Here is a 20,777-nt window from a genome sequence, read left to right as displayed (position 1 = left end):
AGTGAGGCCGTAAGAGGGCGGTTCAGTGTCCTTGTAAGAAGAGAACCCAGGGGGCTCCCCCTCCGCCTCCCCCTGGGCACACACCGAGGAAAGGCTCTCTGGGACTCAGTGAGAAGACAGCCATCTGGAGCCAGGACAGAGCTCTCACCAGAAACCAACCCCTGCCCTGATCTTGGACTCCAGCCTCCAGAGCTGTGAGAAAGTAAGTTCCTGCTGTTTAAGCCCCCAGTCTGCGGTGTACTGTCATGGCAGCCCGAACAGATGTGTAAATTAGATTATCAGTTTGGGAGCAATTTTAACTGCAAGAATTGAGAAACAATGAAACAGGCTACCAAAAAAAAAAAAAAAAAAAAAAAAAAGCATGGATTCTAAGTAAGATGTGTCCGTTTCTTTTTAAAAACCCTAATGCGTAACGTTTCCTCTCACACCGTCAGTTTGGTCACCTGTGTTAGAGAACTCGTACCTGCTCTTTTTCAAGCATGTCAGCTTTTCTCAGTATCTTCATTGCATAGATATGGCCTGTGTCTTTCTTCTGGACCAACCGCACCTGGAATGTAAAACTTAGTATCATCAATGTCAAGCAGCCACTACTGCTTATTTAGGAGTGAAACGTAGGCTCCTGTAATTTGCCATGGCTGGTATTTTCGAAATTCTACTAAAATTAAGCTATTTTAATACACATTTTAATACATTATACTGCTTTAATACAGATTAAACTATTTTAATACATCTTGTAAAGTGTGGCAAGATGGACACTGTCGGCAGCGGCAACTTAGGGAGGACGCGCACCTCTCCGAATGCTCCTCTTCCTATAACCTTCAGAGACTCAAAGTCATCCAGGCCCAGCCTGGTCCTCTTGAGCCTTAAGAACTCTGTTTCCTTGCGAGCATGTTGTGATCGGCGTAGCTTTTTCTATTAAAAAAAGGACAGTTTAAAAGGATGACTTTAAAATCGGACTGTTTCAAAGGAAGCCTATAGTATTAAAAGATGAGACACAGTATAATGGGGGTAAGGCATCTTAAATATTAGTGCTATAACTTGTTGGCCAAAGCTGAATGTTTATTCAGCCTGGAAAAAAAGAAAACCATCCAAAGATTTTTAAAATGTTTTAACAACTGATAAATCTTTATTCTTGGGTGGACTCCATTAAATATCTCATCTTAACTACTTCACATATTCTTTCATCTATACACTAACTTAATTCAAAAATAAAAATTAAACTTTAGAAAGTGCTAATAGTATTCTGATATTGATTTTACTCTAAGAAATCTATTTTGCTTCAATTCCCTAATTTCCAAGGTTGCCCTGTCATAACTACTGAGACTTATGACACCATAATAACACAAAAGCAGTATTTCTATACAGATTTATTTATGGTAGAATTTATTCTTGGACAAATTTTTTAATAAACTGCTTGAGACCTGGCACACAACTTCCTTGAAAATATAAAATTGTGACAAAAAATAATTACACAAGAATTCTTTAAAATATTCAAGAATTTCATAAGTCATTCTCCAAAGATCACATTATTATTAATTATCATTAATAAGAAACATCATGAACTGCCTGAAGCTTACACTCAGAATGGGCATTTATTTAATTGTTCTAAACCTCACTTCTCCCCTTACCTAACAAAATTCTGGTTTTTTGACATAGGATTATGTCAAACTACCTCTGCCTAGTAGAGGTCACATAGAATAGGTAACAAACAAAATCAGTGAAAAAAATTAAACTCCAGTTCATCTTCAGCTGAACCCTATCAAGCTCCCGGCAGTCCAGGTCCGAGGAGGAGACAAGTCTTAAACGGCTGAAACAGCTCAGAACCATTACTCCTAAATGCAGCTCAAGGTGTAACCACTGATTAGTCCCTTCCTAGCCCTGTGTACATCTGTTTTCAAAAGAGTAAGGTGAACTATTAATTAGAAATATGCAACTATGTAACACCCACGCAATGGGATTCTGATACTTCTGACAAAGTTAATCCAAGAGGATAAAAGTTAAGAAATTATGTCTAAACATCTTTAAATAGCTAAATGGAGTCACACACTCAGGCACATCAGTGGTAGAAACAGCAAAGATATTTTCGTTTAAAAATGCCTTTGGAATAATGTTGAAAAATGAATTACTAGTAAAATGAAAGAATCGCTCAAAAAAGTAGCTTGTTTTAAACTGACTATAATAAAAAAGGCCACGTGGTGGCACTGTAGTACCGTCTTTCAAAGCAGTAAAAACCTTTAAAAAGTTACATAAATGATTAAATATGGGCATTTTGAAAGGCATTCTGGATTTCCAACTTTATGGATTATAAAACAGAGTACAGTTGAATGGATACTCAGAAACTTGTCTAATCTGAATGGAAAAGAAGATCTCATCACACAGTTTCATAAATTATGCTCAAAATCAACAGACAAGAGAGGCAAGCAAAAAAAAAAAAGTTCGTTACTATCTGACAGGTTGTGTAATGCAGCAAGTGAACAACGTTCACGGAGTTTGAGGACAGCTACTTAATGGCCAAGAGGAAAATCACAGGTTATGGAATATTTAATCCCACAAAAAACGGAAATCACTTACGTTACTGCTACCTTACTTAAAAAACAAAAACAGAAACAAAAACAAAAACAAAAAAACTATATTCCATGATATTAAAGCCCATGTTGTGGTCCAGAGGAAGCTGAAGCCAGTTCACATTAAAAAAAAAAAATCAATGATAAAAAGCATGTTGGTATATCTGCTCCCGACTTGTGAAGATTAAGTCGCCTTGAAAAATAAATAACATTTTGGTGGTAATCGCATTCTTTCCCCTCCAAAGACAACAACAAAAACCTGGGGACAGGCTTAACATTACATGGCTCTCTTGCAGCTTAAATTTGCCCACTTTGGTTTTCCATTACAGTAAATAATATTCTGCGTTTGGGATTTTTAAGTGAGATGAAACTAGACATACATTGTTTTCTTTTTTTCCCCTCATTCCTTTTCAAATGGGCATTCTGCAAACTCTCCATCTGCAGGGTGCTCAGCTTTTGTAACAGACAGTGGGCACAGAAGTTTTAGGACATGAAAGGGGTCAGCTCACAACTTCATCTCTGTCCGGATGCTTTTCACAGCCACATTACATATGGTTGGGTTTTCACAAGTAACTTTCACAGATTTCACAAATAACTTTCTGTTACCGGATGAATTAAGGATGAATATATTGTTATAAAACAATTTTACACTGAAAAGACTCACCCCACATAAAGATAGTTTCACCGTACTGTACACTGAATTGAGAGAGGATGTCTGTTTTATAGAACACGAAAGAGTCTAGAATCCAGCATGGGGCCTTACAATACGCGTTTGTGGAATTCAAATATCTCTACTGAAAATTTCAGGTGTTTTATAAATGGTTATTATGGGCCACGGAGCATTTTTAACGGTAAAAATCACCTTACATTTTCTGTAAGTTATTAGGAGGGTTAAAGAAAACAGCTGGAGATAAACTCAGTACTTCCTGGCGTGGACACCAGGTGTTTGTCAGCTGGAAGCTCCAAGCTGCGTCCGACTCACAGACGCATGTGATTTGGCCAAGTTGTTTTTAAAACACTCTAATGACCTGTCAATATTTTAAAAAGCAGGTGATTTCATAAAAGCCCAGATTTCCCTTGGCCTCCCTTGGCCCACAGGGCGGGCCCTCTGGGTGGGCGGGACGCAGCTTCGTGACCAGTCCAGACCTGCCACGGCCCCAGTCACCCGGTGATGGGGATGCGGTGGCGATGATCAGGCTGGCGCTCTTGTCTTCTCTCAGCAAAGTGAAGAGCTGAGATAAATTTATCAAAAGATAAACTGTGATGAGCAAATACTTTACAACAAGGCAAAAAAAAAAAATTCCATTTCTTCGTGGAGGTGAAAAAACATTCTCATGAGTTGACTATGCAAGGTATGTTAGATCAAAAGAGTATAACCTAAGATGTCACTACGAAACCAAGCTGGCCGGCTTCTCCCATTTACGTCACCTGCTCAGCCCTTGGGCATCTGTTTTTGTAGAGTTCATTATTAAAGTTCAATATCCTGCATAGATTCCTTATTTGGTAGATACCTCTTAGTGATAATGTAAATTCTACCTATTTCTTTAAGATTCAAATCAATTGTTAACTCCTCCTTGAAACCTTTTCTGATCCTCTGAATTAGGGGGGGGAAAAATCTCTGTATTTTCAAAGTTCACCACATTCCATCACATATACATAGTTTTACCTGCACACACACACACACACAAACACACACACACAAGTAAAGTCTCCTTCTAGTCTGTGAGCTCCTCATGTCGAGATGCAGCAAAGCTGCAGGTGAAACTCACAGCACTTTAAGCTACTAGGTTAGTGACGCTGGACTAAAGAACTGGGGGTTTTAAGAAATATTTAGGAAAAACTTTTAAGATTTGGCAATTGATTCATTCTTTTTGGAGCCCTTCTCACTCCTCACACCTAGAATATTGTAGATACTGTTCACTGAATATATGTTCTTGAGGGAGGGTATAGCTCAGTGGTAGAGCGCATGCTCAGTGTGCACGAGGTCCTGGGTTCAATTCCCAGGACTTCTATTAAAAAGTATATGTATTTTTTTTCTTGGAATTTAAAAAAAGCTGCCTACTTTCAAAGATAGCCATCATAGCAAAAAAGTAAGGAGCCCACATTCAAATAGGAAATCCACGTTACCTAAGTTATAAAATTATCTTACACCAATAAGTGAAAAAGTCACGGGTTGCTTTTGTATTGCGGTTACAGTTTTTCCCCCTTTACTGAGATATAACTGACATACAATATTGTGTAAGTTTAAAGTGTACAATGTGATGATTTAACACATGTATATATTATGGAATGATTACAACAATAAGGTTAGTTAACACGTCCATTACCTCACATTACTACTGGGTTTTTTTTGTAGTGAGAGCATTTAAAATTTACTCTCTCAGCAATTTGCAAGTATAGAACACAGTATTGTTAATCCAGGCACAGTAATTACAGTTTACGTTACCTCTTCATCTGCTAATCCTTCTTCTTCCATAGCCACTTCTAATTTCTTCTGCCTTTTCAAAAGAAAAAATAATTTAAATTTTAAATATGTTTCTAAGTATTCCCATTTAAGAAATGTACATGTTGTATCTGTATTATCTCTAAGAACAATTTAATCCTTACTTACTTTCCTCCAAACTGATGATCTACTGCAGAAAAATATTTTAATTCTATTTTTAAAACACATAAGACATTATCATTATTGTTGATTTTTTTTGTAGAGTCATTTTTTGTTGAGATTTATCCATATATTTACATCTAGACCTCCTGATTGTGATCACCTTCCTTCTGCTAAAGTTGAAACTTTTGGAATTTCTGCTGATGGCGAACTCTTAGTTTATCTTGCCTCTCTGTTCCATTTTTCTCCTCTCTTCCTTTAGAAACTCTGATCAAAAATACGTTGGTTCTCCTCACTCTTCTCCACGCTTCTGAGCTCTCGTTCGTATTTCTTTACTCTAAATTGACTCTGGAGCAGTTGGTTCAGTTTCATTTTCTAATTCTAATTCTCTCCTCAGCCCTGTCTAGTCTGCACTTAGACCTGCCCCTAAATTATGCCCAAAACCCGATTCTTCCCCTCGAGTCCTAGTTCACAAAGTTGGACTGGTAGTCGCCATGCTGCTACTGTCTTTCTCACTCGGTTCTCCTCTCTCTAGCTGTCATATCCTGATGTGAGCCTCCTTTCCACCAGCCTGGTCTACACTAGCCTTCCCTGTTTCTAACCCCTCCTCCCACAACCCATTCTGTACATCACAACTAAAGGAGTCTTCCAGAGAAACACCGGTGATCATTTAAATCTTCTGTTCAAAAGTCTTCAAGGCTCTTTACTACCAGAGAATAGCTACATTAACCAAGCACCCCTGGCTCTCAAGAAATGGAAAATCCAGCCTGAGCTAAACTGGACAGCACCTGACCCAGCACTGAAGGTGGCTTCTTCTGTCTCCATGATCCTTCCTCCTGCTCCTTGACCTCTTCCTTCTCCCTTTGGAGTCCTGTTTAAATCTCACCACCACTTATGAAGCCTTCCCAGTTGCCTTAGTCAAAAACACTCTCTCCCTGCTGTGCCCTTAGCAAAGGATTCACTTTTCACTCTTTCGTGTAATATTTATGTGCGTGATCTCCCTGACTGTAAGCGTCCGGAAGGGCAAAATAACATGTCATTCATTTTTTTTTTTTAATTCTCCCATTCCCAGTGATAAACACACAACACTGTAACTGTTTTTGGATTAAAGGCAGTCATTCACAAAGCATCCTGCTAAAAGAAAACATAAAGATATATCATAATTTCATGGTTAGAAACATTTTACTTAACACATCAACTGACATGTGGTATCAGTATATGGGTGCACAGAATGAGATGCTATTTTGTGAATATAAAGCAACTAACTAGGCACACTGTCAACATAGGAAGCTTAAAAACAGCGTATCAGGATGCGTAATATTTATATTATTAATGGGCATGTTTATACCCCACTTGCAGCATAATATCTTCTTTAACTACACAAAAATTCTGACCAGCCTTTGCTATACCTGGTCTCTCTCTCTTCATGCTGTAAAATTAGGTTGCTGTAAAAATTCTCCAGCGTGAGCTTGGCCACAGTCACCCTTTCCCGGGTATGGTTGCTCATAGGAAAGGTGGTTGTGGTCCCTGCCGTCATTGCCATAGTAACAGAACCTAGAACAACAGACACACAAGTTACTCAGTAGAAAAAAAATCTTCCTATTCCTTTTAACAAACTCTAGAAATGGCTTAAGTTCTACCAGGCAAAACTGTACCCTAACAGTTAAGATATCTGAGTCGTTAACGTTGTAAGTGATATAATGTAAATGCTATAGTAAAGAAAGAGAAAGATGCACAACCCCCCCCAAAATAGAAATTAGCTTTGTGCTGGCGAAACCAGGGGCAACTTACAGCAAAGAAGCACCGGTGGCAGGCCACACACAATACGGATACAATTATATACAAAATATCATATTCAACAAGCATTCAAAACAAGAAAAGTTCGATCTATTTTGTGGTTGTTTTATTGATTGCTAAACAAAATCCATAAAAGCTTGCTAACACTTGTGTCCTCAATAAACAGAAGTCTCCTAAGAGTTAATGAAGTTCAGTCGAAAGTAGTGGCTTCTACCATATAAAGTCTATAAATCCTGATGTGTTACATCAAACATGCGCACAAGCATCAGCCTAAAGCAATTCTTATGGGTATACATTTTGGGGACAAAGTACTTTTAGAGGCAAGCCCCCTTTGGATGGAGCCCATGGATGCCCTATTTCACCCTGTATCCTATGTCATTCCAAACAGCACTATGACAAGGTCTAGCATACCACTCCAGATGGTAAGGTCCATTTCATTTTCAAATGAAACTCAAATGCCTACAGGAACGAGGCAGGAAACACAAAAGTATGAATCAAGCCAGGTGACAACAGGGAAGCTTGATGGCTTTACCTGGACAGTGTTTGTCTACTTAAAGCCATTCAAGTGTCAAATTTTTTAAAACCCACTGGGCCAGCCAAACAAAATACTGGTTTAAAGAAGATAATGTGGACCATTAGACGAGATAAGGAATGTAGTAAGATGACTACTCCAGAGGGGGGCAGACTGAATTCTGGTGGAAGCTATTGATGGGCACTGACCCTAACAGACTTGCTTAGCACAGTCTGCAACTGGGCAAAAAAAAAAAAAAAAAAAAAAAAGAACCTAGAATGGTTGCATACATTAAAGTGATTTTTGCTTCTCTGGATGGAGAACATAACAGACCATCCTAGAGAAGATGCAGCCTAGCAGGGTGACCATCCAATGTTGCATTCTCAGCTGAAAAGAGTCCCCCCAGATCTGCCATTTACTCTCCAACACCCACCTCTCCTTAATTACAGAAAGACTCAGACCCCTGGATGTGGGCCTGAACTGGACTAGACTCCAGGGATAATGGAATGAACCAAAGATCTCTCTTGTTCTTCACATCAAACAAGCCAAAAACAGGTGGAAAGTAAACAATTTAACGATGGCAAACTCCCAGCTCCACTGTTGCCAGTTTACTGGGTTTATACCTCCACTTCCTGCTTGAGCCTCATTATGCCTAAAAGTGCATCTATTACTTTCACATCATGAACTTGTTCCTCTGCTGGCTACTCTAAATCTTTTTGTAGCAAGAAGCTGATCAACTTACTTGTTTAAAATTGTTCATGGCATGGATAGCAAGTCAAATTAACTTAGCAAGATAAGACCAACTCACACACCCAGACTGCTGGTACACACCAGGAACTTTATGATCGTTTATTTCATCAATTTCTCCTTTTTTTTTTTTCCCTGAAGATCAAGGACGGTGACACTCCCAGGTATGAATGCATTTCATCCTCACAACAGCCCGGCAAGGAAAGGAACTGAAGCTCAGAATAGTCACCCAGCTGTGAGCTGCGGGGTCCCACCCCACCCAAGTGCTATCTCCAACGTGCCTTTCGGCGTTATCTGCTGCCCTCCCTCACCACTCACTCTTCTCCAACATACTTGGCTCTCTCGTGCCTCCGAGCCCTCACATGACCCCTCCTGCCCTGTCATGTCCTACACTGGATTTGCAGGACTCCTGCCGATCCTTTACAGCCCAATTTAGCTGAAATCTTACAGTGGAGACTTCTCTGACATTCCCCATCGGATGAGACGTCAATCTACCAGAAGAGACCAAATCGCATTCATTCAAGTGTGTTCTCTAACTTTTGTAACAATATATCCCAGGAGCTGGTGCTGATCACACCATCTGCCCATCCCACTAAACTCGGAGCACCTCTGGGCAGGAACTTCTGATTCATCTTCAAGTGTTCACCCTGACAGCACCGTATTGGACACACAGTAGGCATTCATGAATGAATGAGTCAACCTATCAAATGGGGGGTGGGGTGGGAGGAGAGTTGAAAGCATTGGCAAAAATGGCCTACAAAAGTTAGCCACTGTGGAAAAAGAAATATACTGAAACTTGGAGTCAGAAATTTAGAGATCTAATCCAGACCCTGCCGCTAACTGATCACATGGGCTTTGTCAGATCACCAGAACACTCTGAACTCAAGTCACTTTCCCCCAAGACAAAGATTATATTTGCTCTGCCTAGTTCACAGGCCGAGTCTAAGGTCATCTAACACAAATATAAGACATTTTTTCATGCACCTAGTTTAATTTTTTAGTATGTTAAATGCTTTAATAATAACGAGTGTTCTTTTTTAAACAATAATACAATTAAGCTCAAGAATTATCCTGGCCAAGTGGTTTCTCAGCACCAAGCTGTTGGTTTGGTACGCTATCGAAGGCACTATACTGCCACGCCTCGTTCGGAAACCTCAGAATCACCGAGTTCGTGTTCTGTGTTTCAGGATCAGATGCAGAATAAGCCAAAGAAAGGAAAAGAAGAAAAGGGATGGTATATAGCAAACATCCCAAATCATGTTTGCTAATTGGCATTTGGGGATTTGATGGGAAGGTGGGAGCTGGGGAGGATGGACTGGAAGTTGAAGAATTCAAATCAATGCAGGAAATCCATGTTATACAAAGTTTCCTACTGCAAGACTTCCCAGCATCGTTTAATATGTTAATATATATCCTAAACTCTCAAAAGGGGGATGGGTATACAATTTGCCTAAGCCGCCTCCTTTAGGCACATCAAATCTAAGTTCATATAGGTAATGATCTTCAAACACTAGTAAAAAAAAAAAGTGCCTGCTACTTTTTTTCAATATGGGGAGGGGGGAGCTTAGAAACTCTAACAGAGAGCAGGACCTAGGGATTTTAGAATGCTTTCTGATTTGTCCAGAGTATCTTTAGCTGACAGAGAATTTTCAAGTTGGTCTGCCAACTTCCAGGAGGAAAAAGGTCAAGACCCAACTAGAGTTGTCCAAGGTCTACATTTTCCTTTCAAAAAGCAAACGGTGAAAAAACTAACAAACAAAACCTTTTAAAATGCCTCTTGAAAGAAGCACAAAGAACTTACACATCAGTAATGCTTGTAGAAGTTGGAAAGAAAGATGAATGATGAACTGAGGGTGTGGCCTTGGAAGGCAGCTGACAGGCTGCCAAGGAGCCCTGCAGAACAGGCTGCTCTGCTCCGTCTGCCAAGGAGCAAGGTCTGGCCTTCAGCTGCCAGTGTCCCAGGGCAATCCAATTCTGGAAGCCACGTTATCCTCACAAAATCCACGAGAGACTGACAGACAACACATAATGGCAATTTACTGATTTACACAGTAAGAAACTGAGGAACCTGAAACAGATACTTGCGTCTTCTGGCAAATGCATTCTGTTCTTGCAGGCGGAGCAGGATGTCAAGACTTAAGAAGATTGCTTGGTGGGCATGGAACCAAAACAAGAGAGCCGTTATTCAATTTAACTGTTTACTGGCATAGGATAAGGTGGAATCTTTAAAAAAATAATAATAAAAAAAAAGACTGATTGCTATCTTGCCTGGGACATCTCTGCCCACTGGAAAGTGGCTGGAGGAGTGGCCAATATTAAGCCTGGCTGCTGACTGGGCTTTACAGATGATGCAAAATTGGGGGGGGGGGGGGCTAGCAGTGGGCAGAAATGTTGCTGAGCAAAGCTTTGGGAGAAATTTTTATGAAACATAAAAACAATGTTAGGGAGTTGAAAACACTTGCAAACAATGGAAATGGTCTGCATTCACAGTACAGAAATCAATATGCAGTTGTTTTAGATAAAAATGTATGAACCTGGGTAGGGTATGGTCTTTATAAAAGAGGGGTAAACAGAAGATCAGGTTTCTACCCTATAAAGATGTAATGAGTTTATAACTCTGAAATCCAGAAGTCAGTATCAAGTAATGAAAAACAACTTCCAAACACTATGTAATTTAACCATGATCACTGGCTGTTCCTTCTATTCTCGTTACACATACATGCAAGTATGTCCACCTTGTTGAAAAACCACATCAGAGGAAAACCTCTGTCTTACTTATCTTTGGAATGAAGGTATCGCGCACATGGCAAAGTGCTGAGCACACAACAGGCATCCAGCAAATGATGGGGAGTAACCGACCTCAAATTTAATGGACTGTAAATTACATGTGTTTCGTATCTCATAATTTCCTTTGGATTGAAAAACCACAGAATCATTTAGTGTTATGTTAACCTTCAAAGAGACAAATCCTGCTTGAGAAATACAACTTGCAGAAAAAGCCGAAACTCCCACCCCTTAGTCTTGATTAAATAATATCTTTTAGAAATTAGCCCAAAAGAAAAAAAAAAACAAGAAAAAGTTACTGCTCTGTAATCAGACAAAAATAGGCTCTATAAAATTCAAATGAAACAAAACTGAGAACAGAAGTGACCAAATTATGACAGAGAATGATCTGGAAGATTGGCACTTATTATAATGGCAAATTTACTCCTTTAATGGATTTCACACTGTTCTTTGTCTTTTATTAAAGCCCTTTCTTTCGCTAGAAAAAGAACAGGATACAATTTGCAAGTCTAGAATTCCTGGACTGATAAAAACAACACGAGGTGCCCTTGAATTTCCTGTTCACGTGTTTTCTCCAGCCTCCCCTATTCATTAATGGAGACACTACCAAGAGTAGACTCCAGCATTCTTTCGTCTGTCAAGCCTGGGGAAAGGAGATAACAAATCTGGCACTCAGGCCATCTATAAATAGATGTGGTGTCTGCAACCATTTACCATCAAACTTCCAAAATAGGAAAACAGAGCCGCTTTACCTGACTCGTAAAACACACTATTTAACCAGTGATTTCACCTTAGTCTGCACATACTGCACTTCAGAGGAAAGCGTATCCTTAATGCCTTCAGCATCAAAGTTTCCTTAAATGCAACCACAGTGCCCTAGGCTACACCAGGTCCTCAGGTTGGACACAGTCTCTGCTGAGTCCCTGATGATAACAGGGCAGCCACAGCCTCTTTCCTCTCTGCGGCACAATCCGAAAGAGCAAGAAATTCATAATCAGGTGACAGTTCAAGTCCCAGCACGAACTTTTACCAGCTGTATTATTTCCAACCAACATGCCTGCAGATACACACTGTCAGCACTGCACAGAGCACTGAGAGCTCGAAGGTGGATCAAACACAGTCTCTGCCCTTAGGGAGTTCACATCCTACAGGGACACAAAGAAGGGAAAAATCAGTTCTCCCAGGAAAAGTGTCATCAGAGATTTCAGAGAGGAGGAGACGCCTGGGCTGAATCCTGTTGGGGGGAGCGGTGGTGGGGTGAGTTCACAAGTTAGATGGATAGAGCAGAGCAGGAAGAAGTCTAAGAGCACGAAATAAACTGACACACGAATACAGAGAATGGCATGGTGAAACAGCCAAAGATGAGGGTGGAAGGGCAGCTAGGGATCATACAGTTCCTCTTTCGCCATGCTAAGTGAAAAATCCTCCTGAGTATGAATGGGAGTCATTCAAGGCTTTTAATTAAGTGGAGAACTAGCAGCCAATAAAGAACTTTTACTGCGTGATCACCCAAGTACCAAAACTCTTCTAAAAAGCTTATGTTTTAATGCATGTAGTCCTCCCAGCCACCCCTGCAATTCTGACTGGCACTTCAGTTAGACGATGCCAGGACAGGGAGGAAGGCAAAAGGGCTGGGCGGAGATTAGACCGGAGGAGAGCACATCACGTTACCGGAGCTCAGCCAATAACAGCAGGGCTGCAAACTGGTGGCCTGCAGCCATATTTTGTTTGGCTTGTACCATGACTTAGAAATTGGAAAATTTCACATAAAAATCCAGACTTCTGGTTCCCCCTGAAAAATCCAATCTATCACACATGAGCACACATTCCTGCCTGGAAACAGAGGGCATCCTTGCCAGAGAAGCAGTCGACCCCTTGCAATCCTGCATCTAGCCAGAGTCCCCTTCCCTCAGGCCCAGCGCCCTGCACTGGTCTTACTACCTGCCTGCTCCCCATAAGCATTTGAGATTACAATCCTTGGTTAAGTACAGGGTAATGAGGGCCCAGTGTAAGACAGTAGCAGATGAGATTAAAAGAAGGGCTCAGATACTCAGCTGAAAAGACTGAAATCTATAATTACCTCTGGGTTTCAGAAAAGAAGTTCAAGGCTGATCCTGTCTAGTTATTTCACCAGACACGGGAGCCACGTCTCTAAAATGGATATAATTCTTGGGGAGGGATGGAAATGTTAGTTATCTTGATTGTGGTAGTGATTTCATTGGTGTAGACATCTATCAAAATTCATCAAATTGTAAATGTGAAATGTGTAGTTTACTGTACAGGAACCATACTACAATAAAGGTGTTTAAAAATAAAAATTAAAAATAAACAAAAATAAAATAAAATAAGCAAAATAAAATGAAATGCAATAGATATAACCCATGCCAACCCTCAGAGCGGATGTGATGCCCCCGGGATGGCAGCGCACAGTGGCCTAGACACGCACGAGCTGTGTGACTTCAAGCAAGTTGCTTAAACTTTCTGTGCTTCAGTTTTCTGTTGACTAAAATAAAGATAATAAAGATAATGATGGCCAACTTGTGTACATGCTTATTATGTTAATGCAAGACTTATACGAATTATAAAAGTTAGTATTTCTAAAGGACTTCATGCCTAGCACAGAGAAATGGCATGTGTTTGGTAAATCAATACATAAATGAAAAAATATTTTTAAAACATTTCGTGGCTCACATTCAATGCACGAAAATGATTAGTTTTCTTCCCTTTCTTACCTAATTGTCCTGCCCGTTCTTTTTGCCTTGTTCCAAACTGCCTAGTAAGTTAGTTTGGAAATCTCTTCTCCACTGGATATTCCCTATGTCTTGTAGTCTTAAAACCTACTTGATTTGAAAATTTAGATTGCTTTTATGGAGAGAGAAGGGAAATGTATCAGAAAGTACTTATCAGGGTTTTTAAAATTTTTTTGAATTTTTATTTTTTTGAGTTTTTTCTAATTGTTTTTTGTTTTGGGGAGAGGTAATTAGGTTTGTTTATTTATTTTGGTGGAGGTACTGGGGATTGAACCCAGGACCTTGTGCATGCTAGGCATGTGCTCCACCACTGAGCTATACCCTCCCCCAACTTACTAGTTTTCTAAACAGAAAGGCTTGAAGTTAAAAGAAAAAAGAAAACTTTCAGTAGAAGTCTTACTAGAAGTCAGCGGTGATGTGGGGGGTATGACCCAGACAGGAGAAAGTGTTCCAGAGAAGAACTAACCTCTCCTCTCCCAAGATGGAGTAATTCTCACGAGGCAACAGACATCCAATCTATTTATAATCCATTTACTGGGTTTCGTGCCAAGAGCTTTTGTTTTTGTTTTTAATTAGTTAACGTGGTGTGTGCCCTGTTCTCTAGTCCAGGGGAGCGAATTCAGACAGACAGCTGTCCTCGCCGTCCGTGTGTCAGGAGCCTGGTGGTGATGGCACAGTTGTGCTGAGGCCAACGTTACTGTTTCTATTTTCAAAACTGTTTTAAAAAGAGACATTTTTCTCTGCTGATCAAATTACAGTTCAAAGGTTGAGCTCCCTAAAGCTTATCTGGCTACAGTAATTCTGTTCATAGCAGACTACTTAAGTATGTTGGTCCAAATAATTACCAAAAACCCTCTGCACGTTATTTTTTAAATTTGCAATGAGAAGGGAAAGTGTTTATGAAGCAAATGTAAACAATTAAACTAAGAGTTAAATTTGTAGTAATTTTATCTAAAAACTGGGCTGTTTACAGATTTTAGTGTTTAAGTACAGAAGTAACCCATTTTTCTCAAAAATATTTGGAAAGAAGCCACCCACTCTTAAATATACTTACATGATTATTTTTTTCTATTGCTCTGTCTCTGTCCAGTAATGGATTAGATTTTGCCTGCAAAAGTTGCTCAGCTGAATCTACCAAGTCACAGTTAAATTAAAAAAAACAAAAGCAAAAAACCAACTACCTCAGCTGAAATGCCGAACAACTTGAGATACTTGTAATTTAGCACCAGAACGGGGGGTGGGGAGAAACTTTTAGACAGTAGCAGGATCCCTAAAAGAGTTTTAAATCAATTTCTATTAATTAGTACACACGTAAGCACACACAGGAACATACTCGCCTTTATTAGACTAAAAGAGAAAAAAAATCACAATTTACAAGGCAGGAAGTGGGGGGCCACAGGGAGGTGGGGGAATGAGGGAGGACCAGAGTGAGGACTTCGAAGCTATTGGCAATGGAGAACTCTTCAGAGCTAAAACAAAACTGACAAGGGGAAAAAAAAAGAAAAACAAGAACTAATAGATTATGAACATAGAGATATACCTTTATTTTATTAATAATTTATTTATATAGAATTCATATATGGAGAAGTTATAGAATTTACAGACATGAATTTAGTAGCCTAAAGAAGTTCTTGGAGAGCGAGAGAGTGTGAGAGGGAGAGATGACAGCGATTTGGAGAATTCTGGGCTACGAGATTTAAGCTGTGGCTCTGAATTGGGAAATGGAGGAGCAGGATGAACAAAGAAGGTACCAGGATACTTATGCGCCCAAAGGAACTAGCCCACCCTTTGCCCTGTCAGTCATGTTCCCATCAACTTTCTTTCTTTTTTTTTTCAATTGTATTTATTGGGGGTGGGGGTAATTAGGTTTATTTATTTATTTAATGGAGGTACTGGGGATTGAACCCAGGACCTCGTGCATACTAAGCATGTGCTCTACAGCTGAGCTATACCCTCCCCCATCCCCATCTACTTTCAATGCCCAACAACATGAGTTTTCTATACCTTTCACTTCAATTATAAAGAATATGGATCAGTGAAAATAAGACAAACGATTTTTTAAATAAAGGGTTCAATGTAAAGTTTAAAATTTATGCTTTAAAAAGGTTAATTTAAAGATACACATTTAGAAATGGAAAAATAATCCTGCTCACAAAAGTAGCAAGGAAGAAGAGACAGGGCTCAACATTCATAAAATGCCTAAGGATAATCTCGATCCAAAAAAACCAAAGTGTTGCCCTTTTTATGAAGAAATCTAATAACAGACTGTGGAAGGAACAGAAGAATCATTCAAGTAATGTGTTGGAACAATTGGTTATCCATTTGGGAAAAAAAGCAAGTCACATGTTCATTTCACTCCAAAAGGCAAAATAAATTTCAAATGGTTCAAAAGGGGGAACATAAAAACTATATTTAAAAAAAAAGGAAAAGAAAGAAAAAGAAGGGGAAGAGAAAGGAAAGGAAGGCAAGGAACAGGGGAAAAATTAAACTTCAAAAGATTACAAGAAAATGAGATGAATAACTTAAACGAAAATAAGATGAATGACTTAAAAATAAGATGAATAACTTAAAGGAAAAGGGTCTTAAAAGGCAATCATACTGAAAACAGCACTAGGTATCATTACACAAAAATTTGGAATATACACATACGGATGTCAAACAAGATGAAAAGACAGTACTTTAAAGGAAAACCTCAAAATAACAGTGTATTTAAAAGTATATTTTAAACCTTTGTGTTAAAAATACCTTATACCTATGTTAAAAATAACAAATTATATTTCTTAAAATATACATAAAGTTCATAACACAGCTTTCGAACATTCAAGCTGTAAAGGGACAATAAAACCCTAATAATAAATGGATAATACTGATTGCCAAATATATGAGTAGCTAACAAATTTATGAAAACTGTCCAATTTTACCAGTAAATCAAAGACAGAAAAACTTTAAAATAATGCAATATACTCCCTACATGAAAGTAGCCACAATTTTGTGGAAAACCTTCTTGGTGGGGTCCAGCCGACCATCGGACACTTTTATACACATCATCTGTGCTCATGTGTATGTTTTTTCTAGCTTTATTGAGATATAACTGACATTATAAGATTGTGAAACCTTAAGATGTACAACAGAATGATTTGATATATGTATATATTGTGAAGTGATTATCATAATATAGTTAACATATTCATAACCCCATATAGTTACAATTTTTGTGTGTCTACTGAGAACTTTTACAATCTATTCTCTTAGCAACTTGAAAGTATATAATACTTTCAAATACTTTCAACTTTCAAATAACAGTATAATACTGTTAAATATAGTCACCAGATTACATCCCGAGAACTTACTCATCTTAAAACTGGAAGTTTGTACACTGTGACCACCTTCACCTATTCCCCCTCCTCATTCTACCCTCACCTCCGGCACAATAAAACCACCAATCTGCTCTTTGCTTCTATGCGTTCCTCTGCCCATTTTGTAACTGGGTTGTTATTTTGCTACTGAGTTGTATGAGTTTCTTGTATATTAACTCCTAGTTCTGGGCTTTTCTTTGTTGAGAGATTTTTGATTACTGATTCAATCTCCTTGTTCATTATTGGTCTGTTCAGATTCTCCGTTTCTTTGGGATTCAGCCTTAGTGGGCTATATGTTTCTAGGAATTTACTCCTAGGCTGTCCAATTTGTTGGCATGTAATTGTTCATAGTGGTCTCTTATGATCCTTTGTATTACTGTGGCATCAGAATAACATCTCCCCTTTCACTTACATTATTTATGAGTCCTCGCTTTTTTATTTTCTTGGTTAGTCTAGCTAAAGATTTCTCAATTTTGTTTTTTCAAAGAATCAACTTAGTTTTGTTAATCTTTTGTATGGCTTACCTATTCTCTATTTCATTCACTTCTGTTCTGATCTTTATTATTTCCTTTCTTCTACTAAGTTTAGGCTTAGTTTGTTCTTTTTCTAGTCCCTGTAGGTGTATAAAGTTAGGTTGTTGACTTGAAAGCTTTCTTTTTCCTTAAGGTATGCTTTGCTTTTATCACTGTAAACTTCCTTCTTAGAAGCTTTTGCTGCATCCCATAAGTTTTGGTATGTTGCGTTTTCATTTTCAGTTATTTCACATTTTAAAAATTTCTCTTTTGATTTCTTCTTTGACCCACTGGTTGTTCAGGACTGTGTTATTCAGTTTCATGTTTCTGTAAATTTTCTAGCCTTCCTCCTGTTACTGATTTCTAGTTTCATACCAGTGTGGGCAGACAAGATACTCAATATAATTTTTTTTTTTAATTTGTTGAGACTTGTCTTGTGGCCTAACACACGATCTCTCTTAGAAAATGTTCCTGTACACCTGAGACAAATGTGCATTCTGCTGCTACTGGAATGGAATGTTCTGTTTTTGTCTGTTAGATCTAGTTGGTCTAATTCAAATCTGTTGGTTCCTTATTGATCCTCTGTCGGAATGATCTATCCTTTATTGAAATGGGTATTAAAGTCCTCAACTATTATTGTATGGCTGTTCATTTCCCCTTTTCATTGTTAGTATTTGCTCTATTTGGTGCTCTGATGTTGGGTGAATAATTATTTACAATTATTCCATCTTCTTGATGGATTGACCCCTTTATCATTATATAATGACCTTCTTGTCACTTTTGACCATTTTTAGCTTAAAGTCTATTTTGTCTGATGTAAGTATAGCTCCCCCTGCTTTCTTTTGGTTACTAGTTGCTTGAAATGACTTTTTCCTTCCCTTCACTCTCAGTCTATGTATATCCTTAAAGCTATAAGTCTCCTGTAGGCAGCACATTATTGGATCTTGTTTTTTTTTAATCCATTCAGCCACTTTATGTCTTTTGATCTGAGAATTTAATCCATTTACTGCCATTTTGTTGTTTTCTGACTATTCTGTAGACCCTTTGTTCTTTTCTTCCTCTCCTGCTGTCTTGTTTTATGAATGATGACTTTTTGTGGCAGTATGCTTTGATTCCTGTATCATTATCTTTTGTGTACCTACCATAGGAGGTTTTTCCTGTGTGACTACCATGAGGCTTATATAAAACATCCTACCTTAAGCTGAGAACAACTTAACTTCAATAGCATATGGAAACCTTATACTTATACTCCTCCTCCCCTTTATAAGTTATTGGTATTACAGTTTATATCTTTTTAATATTGCATGTCCAATAACAAATTATTGTAATTCTGGTTATTTTTTAATACATTTGCTTTTTAACTTTTAAACTAGAGTTATGAATTATATATCATCATTTCAATTTTAAAGACTCTGACCTATCTACCATTACCAGTAAGTTTTACACATTCATGTGTTTTTATGATGTTATTAAAAGCATCCTTTTATTTCTGCTTGAAAAATATCCTTCAGGATTTCTTCTAAGTTAGGTGTAGGGGTAATAAAACCCCTCAGCTTTTGTCTGTTTGGGGAAATCTTTTTCTCTCCTTCATTTATGAAAAACAGCTTTATTGGGTGTAGCATTCTTGGTTGAAAGCTTTTTCTTTCAATATTTTGAATATTATCATCCCACTCATAATCTTATGCAGCCTTCCTTGTACATAAGGAGTCAATTTTCTCTTGCTGCTTTCAAAACTCTCTCTTTTTCTTTGAATTTTGATAACGTAATTGTAATGTGTTTCAGTAGAGTCCTTTTTGGGTTCAACCTATTTGGAATCCATTGGGCTCCTTGAATCTGGATGTCCATTTCTTTCCCCACATTTGGAGAGTTTTCAGCAATTCCCTTCTCCTTCTAGGATTTCAAATATTTGCATCTCTTAATTGTGGCCCATAAGTCTGTAGGTTTACTTTGCTCTTTTTCCTTCTTCTTTTTGCAACGCTGACTAAATAATTTCAGTGACCTATCTTATAGTTCATTCATTCTTTTTATGCTTGGTCAAGTTTGTTTTTGAAATCTCAACTGAATTTTTCAGTTCAGTCATTGTATTTTTCAGATCTAAGATTTCTGTCTGGGTTGTTTATTTGTTTGTTGATAGTTTCTATTTCTCTGCTGAACTTGCCCTTCTGTTCATGCAGTGTTTTCCTAATTTCATCTAGCTGTCTGTCCGTGTGTTCTTATAGTTCACTGAACTTCTTTAAGAGGATTATTATAAATTCTTTGTCAGACAGTTCCTAGATCTCCATTGCTTTAGGGTCAGTTGTCAGAGATTTAATAACTCCCTTTGGTACTGCCATGTTTACCTGATCCTTTGTGTTCCTTGATTTCTCGTGTTGGTATCTGCGCATTAAGGGAAATGGTCTCCCCCTCCAGTCTTTGTAGGTTTGCTTTGCTGGGGGAAGACATTCACCAGTCAGTTCAGCTTGGGATACTGGACAGGTGAGCTGGTGGTGTCTGCGGGCAGGCAGAGCTTGCTACTGGGGTTTCTAACTGGGTGAGGCCACTGCCCATGTTCTGAAGTAAGTGGGGGTGCTGTTATTGGGTGAGCCTGCTGGCTGAGCTCCAAATTCAAGCAGGGCTGCTAGGAGAGCCCCCTACCTGGGTGGGGCCACTAGCTCAGTTCTGTAATCACCTCTGGTAGGATGAGGTAGGGGGCTGTGTTCCCTGGCAAGGTGGTGCTGCTGGTCGGACTCCATAAACAGGCAGGGCTATGGCCTAGGCGCTGCAATTGCTCCTGGCTGGGTGGGGTCTCAGGTAGTGCTTCCTGACCAGATGGTGCTCCTGGCTAGACTCCATATTGAGGTGGGGCCCCTGGCTGGGCTTCACAATTAAGGCGGCTGCTGGCTGGGCCCTACTGTTGGGTGAGGTCACTGGCCAGATTTGCTGTTTAGGAGGGGCTGCATCCTGAAGCTGGGTGGGTCACGGACGGTACTCTACAGATGGCCAGGGTTGCTGTCCGGGCTCCTTCAACAGGTGGGGCTGCAGGTTATGCTCTGAGATTGGTGGGTCACTGGCTGGGCTCCCCACCTGGGCAAGGCTGCAGGCTGTATTCAGCAACTGGGCAGGATCACAGACGGGGCCCTGCTGCAGAGCAGCAGGGTGGCTCCATAGCTGGGCA

The 20,777-nt window shown here is 39.1% G+C and overlaps 1 protein-coding gene across 3 annotated transcripts in view; it reads right to left on the bottom strand.

Annotated features, from left to right (window-relative positions):
- STK38L (serine/threonine kinase 38 like) overlaps nucleotides 1-20,777 on the bottom strand; it is a 67,537-nt gene that overhangs the window by 14,890 nt on the left and 31,870 nt on the right. For all 3 annotated transcript variants that reach the window (XM_031443902.2, XM_064479142.1, XM_031443904.2), the window contains 4 exons: nucleotides 6,576-6,720; nucleotides 5,011-5,062; nucleotides 790-912; nucleotides 464-547 (listed from right to left, as the gene is read on the bottom strand). In XM_031443902.2, the coding sequence (XP_031299762.1) occupies nucleotides 464-547; nucleotides 790-912; nucleotides 5,011-5,062; nucleotides 6,576-6,709 (393 nt within the window). In that variant the 5' untranslated portion in view covers nucleotides 6,710-6,720. The remainder of the gene's footprint in view (nucleotides 1-463; nucleotides 548-789; nucleotides 913-5,010; nucleotides 5,063-6,575; nucleotides 6,721-20,777) is intronic.

Source organism: Camelus dromedarius, chromosome 25 (assembly GCF_036321535.1).
Source record: "Camelus dromedarius isolate mCamDro1 chromosome 25, mCamDro1.pat, whole genome shotgun sequence".
In the NCBI taxonomy this organism is placed as follows: Eukaryota; Metazoa; Chordata; class Mammalia; order Artiodactyla; family Camelidae; genus Camelus; species Camelus dromedarius.
This window is presented reverse-complemented; position numbering and strand designations above follow the sequence as displayed.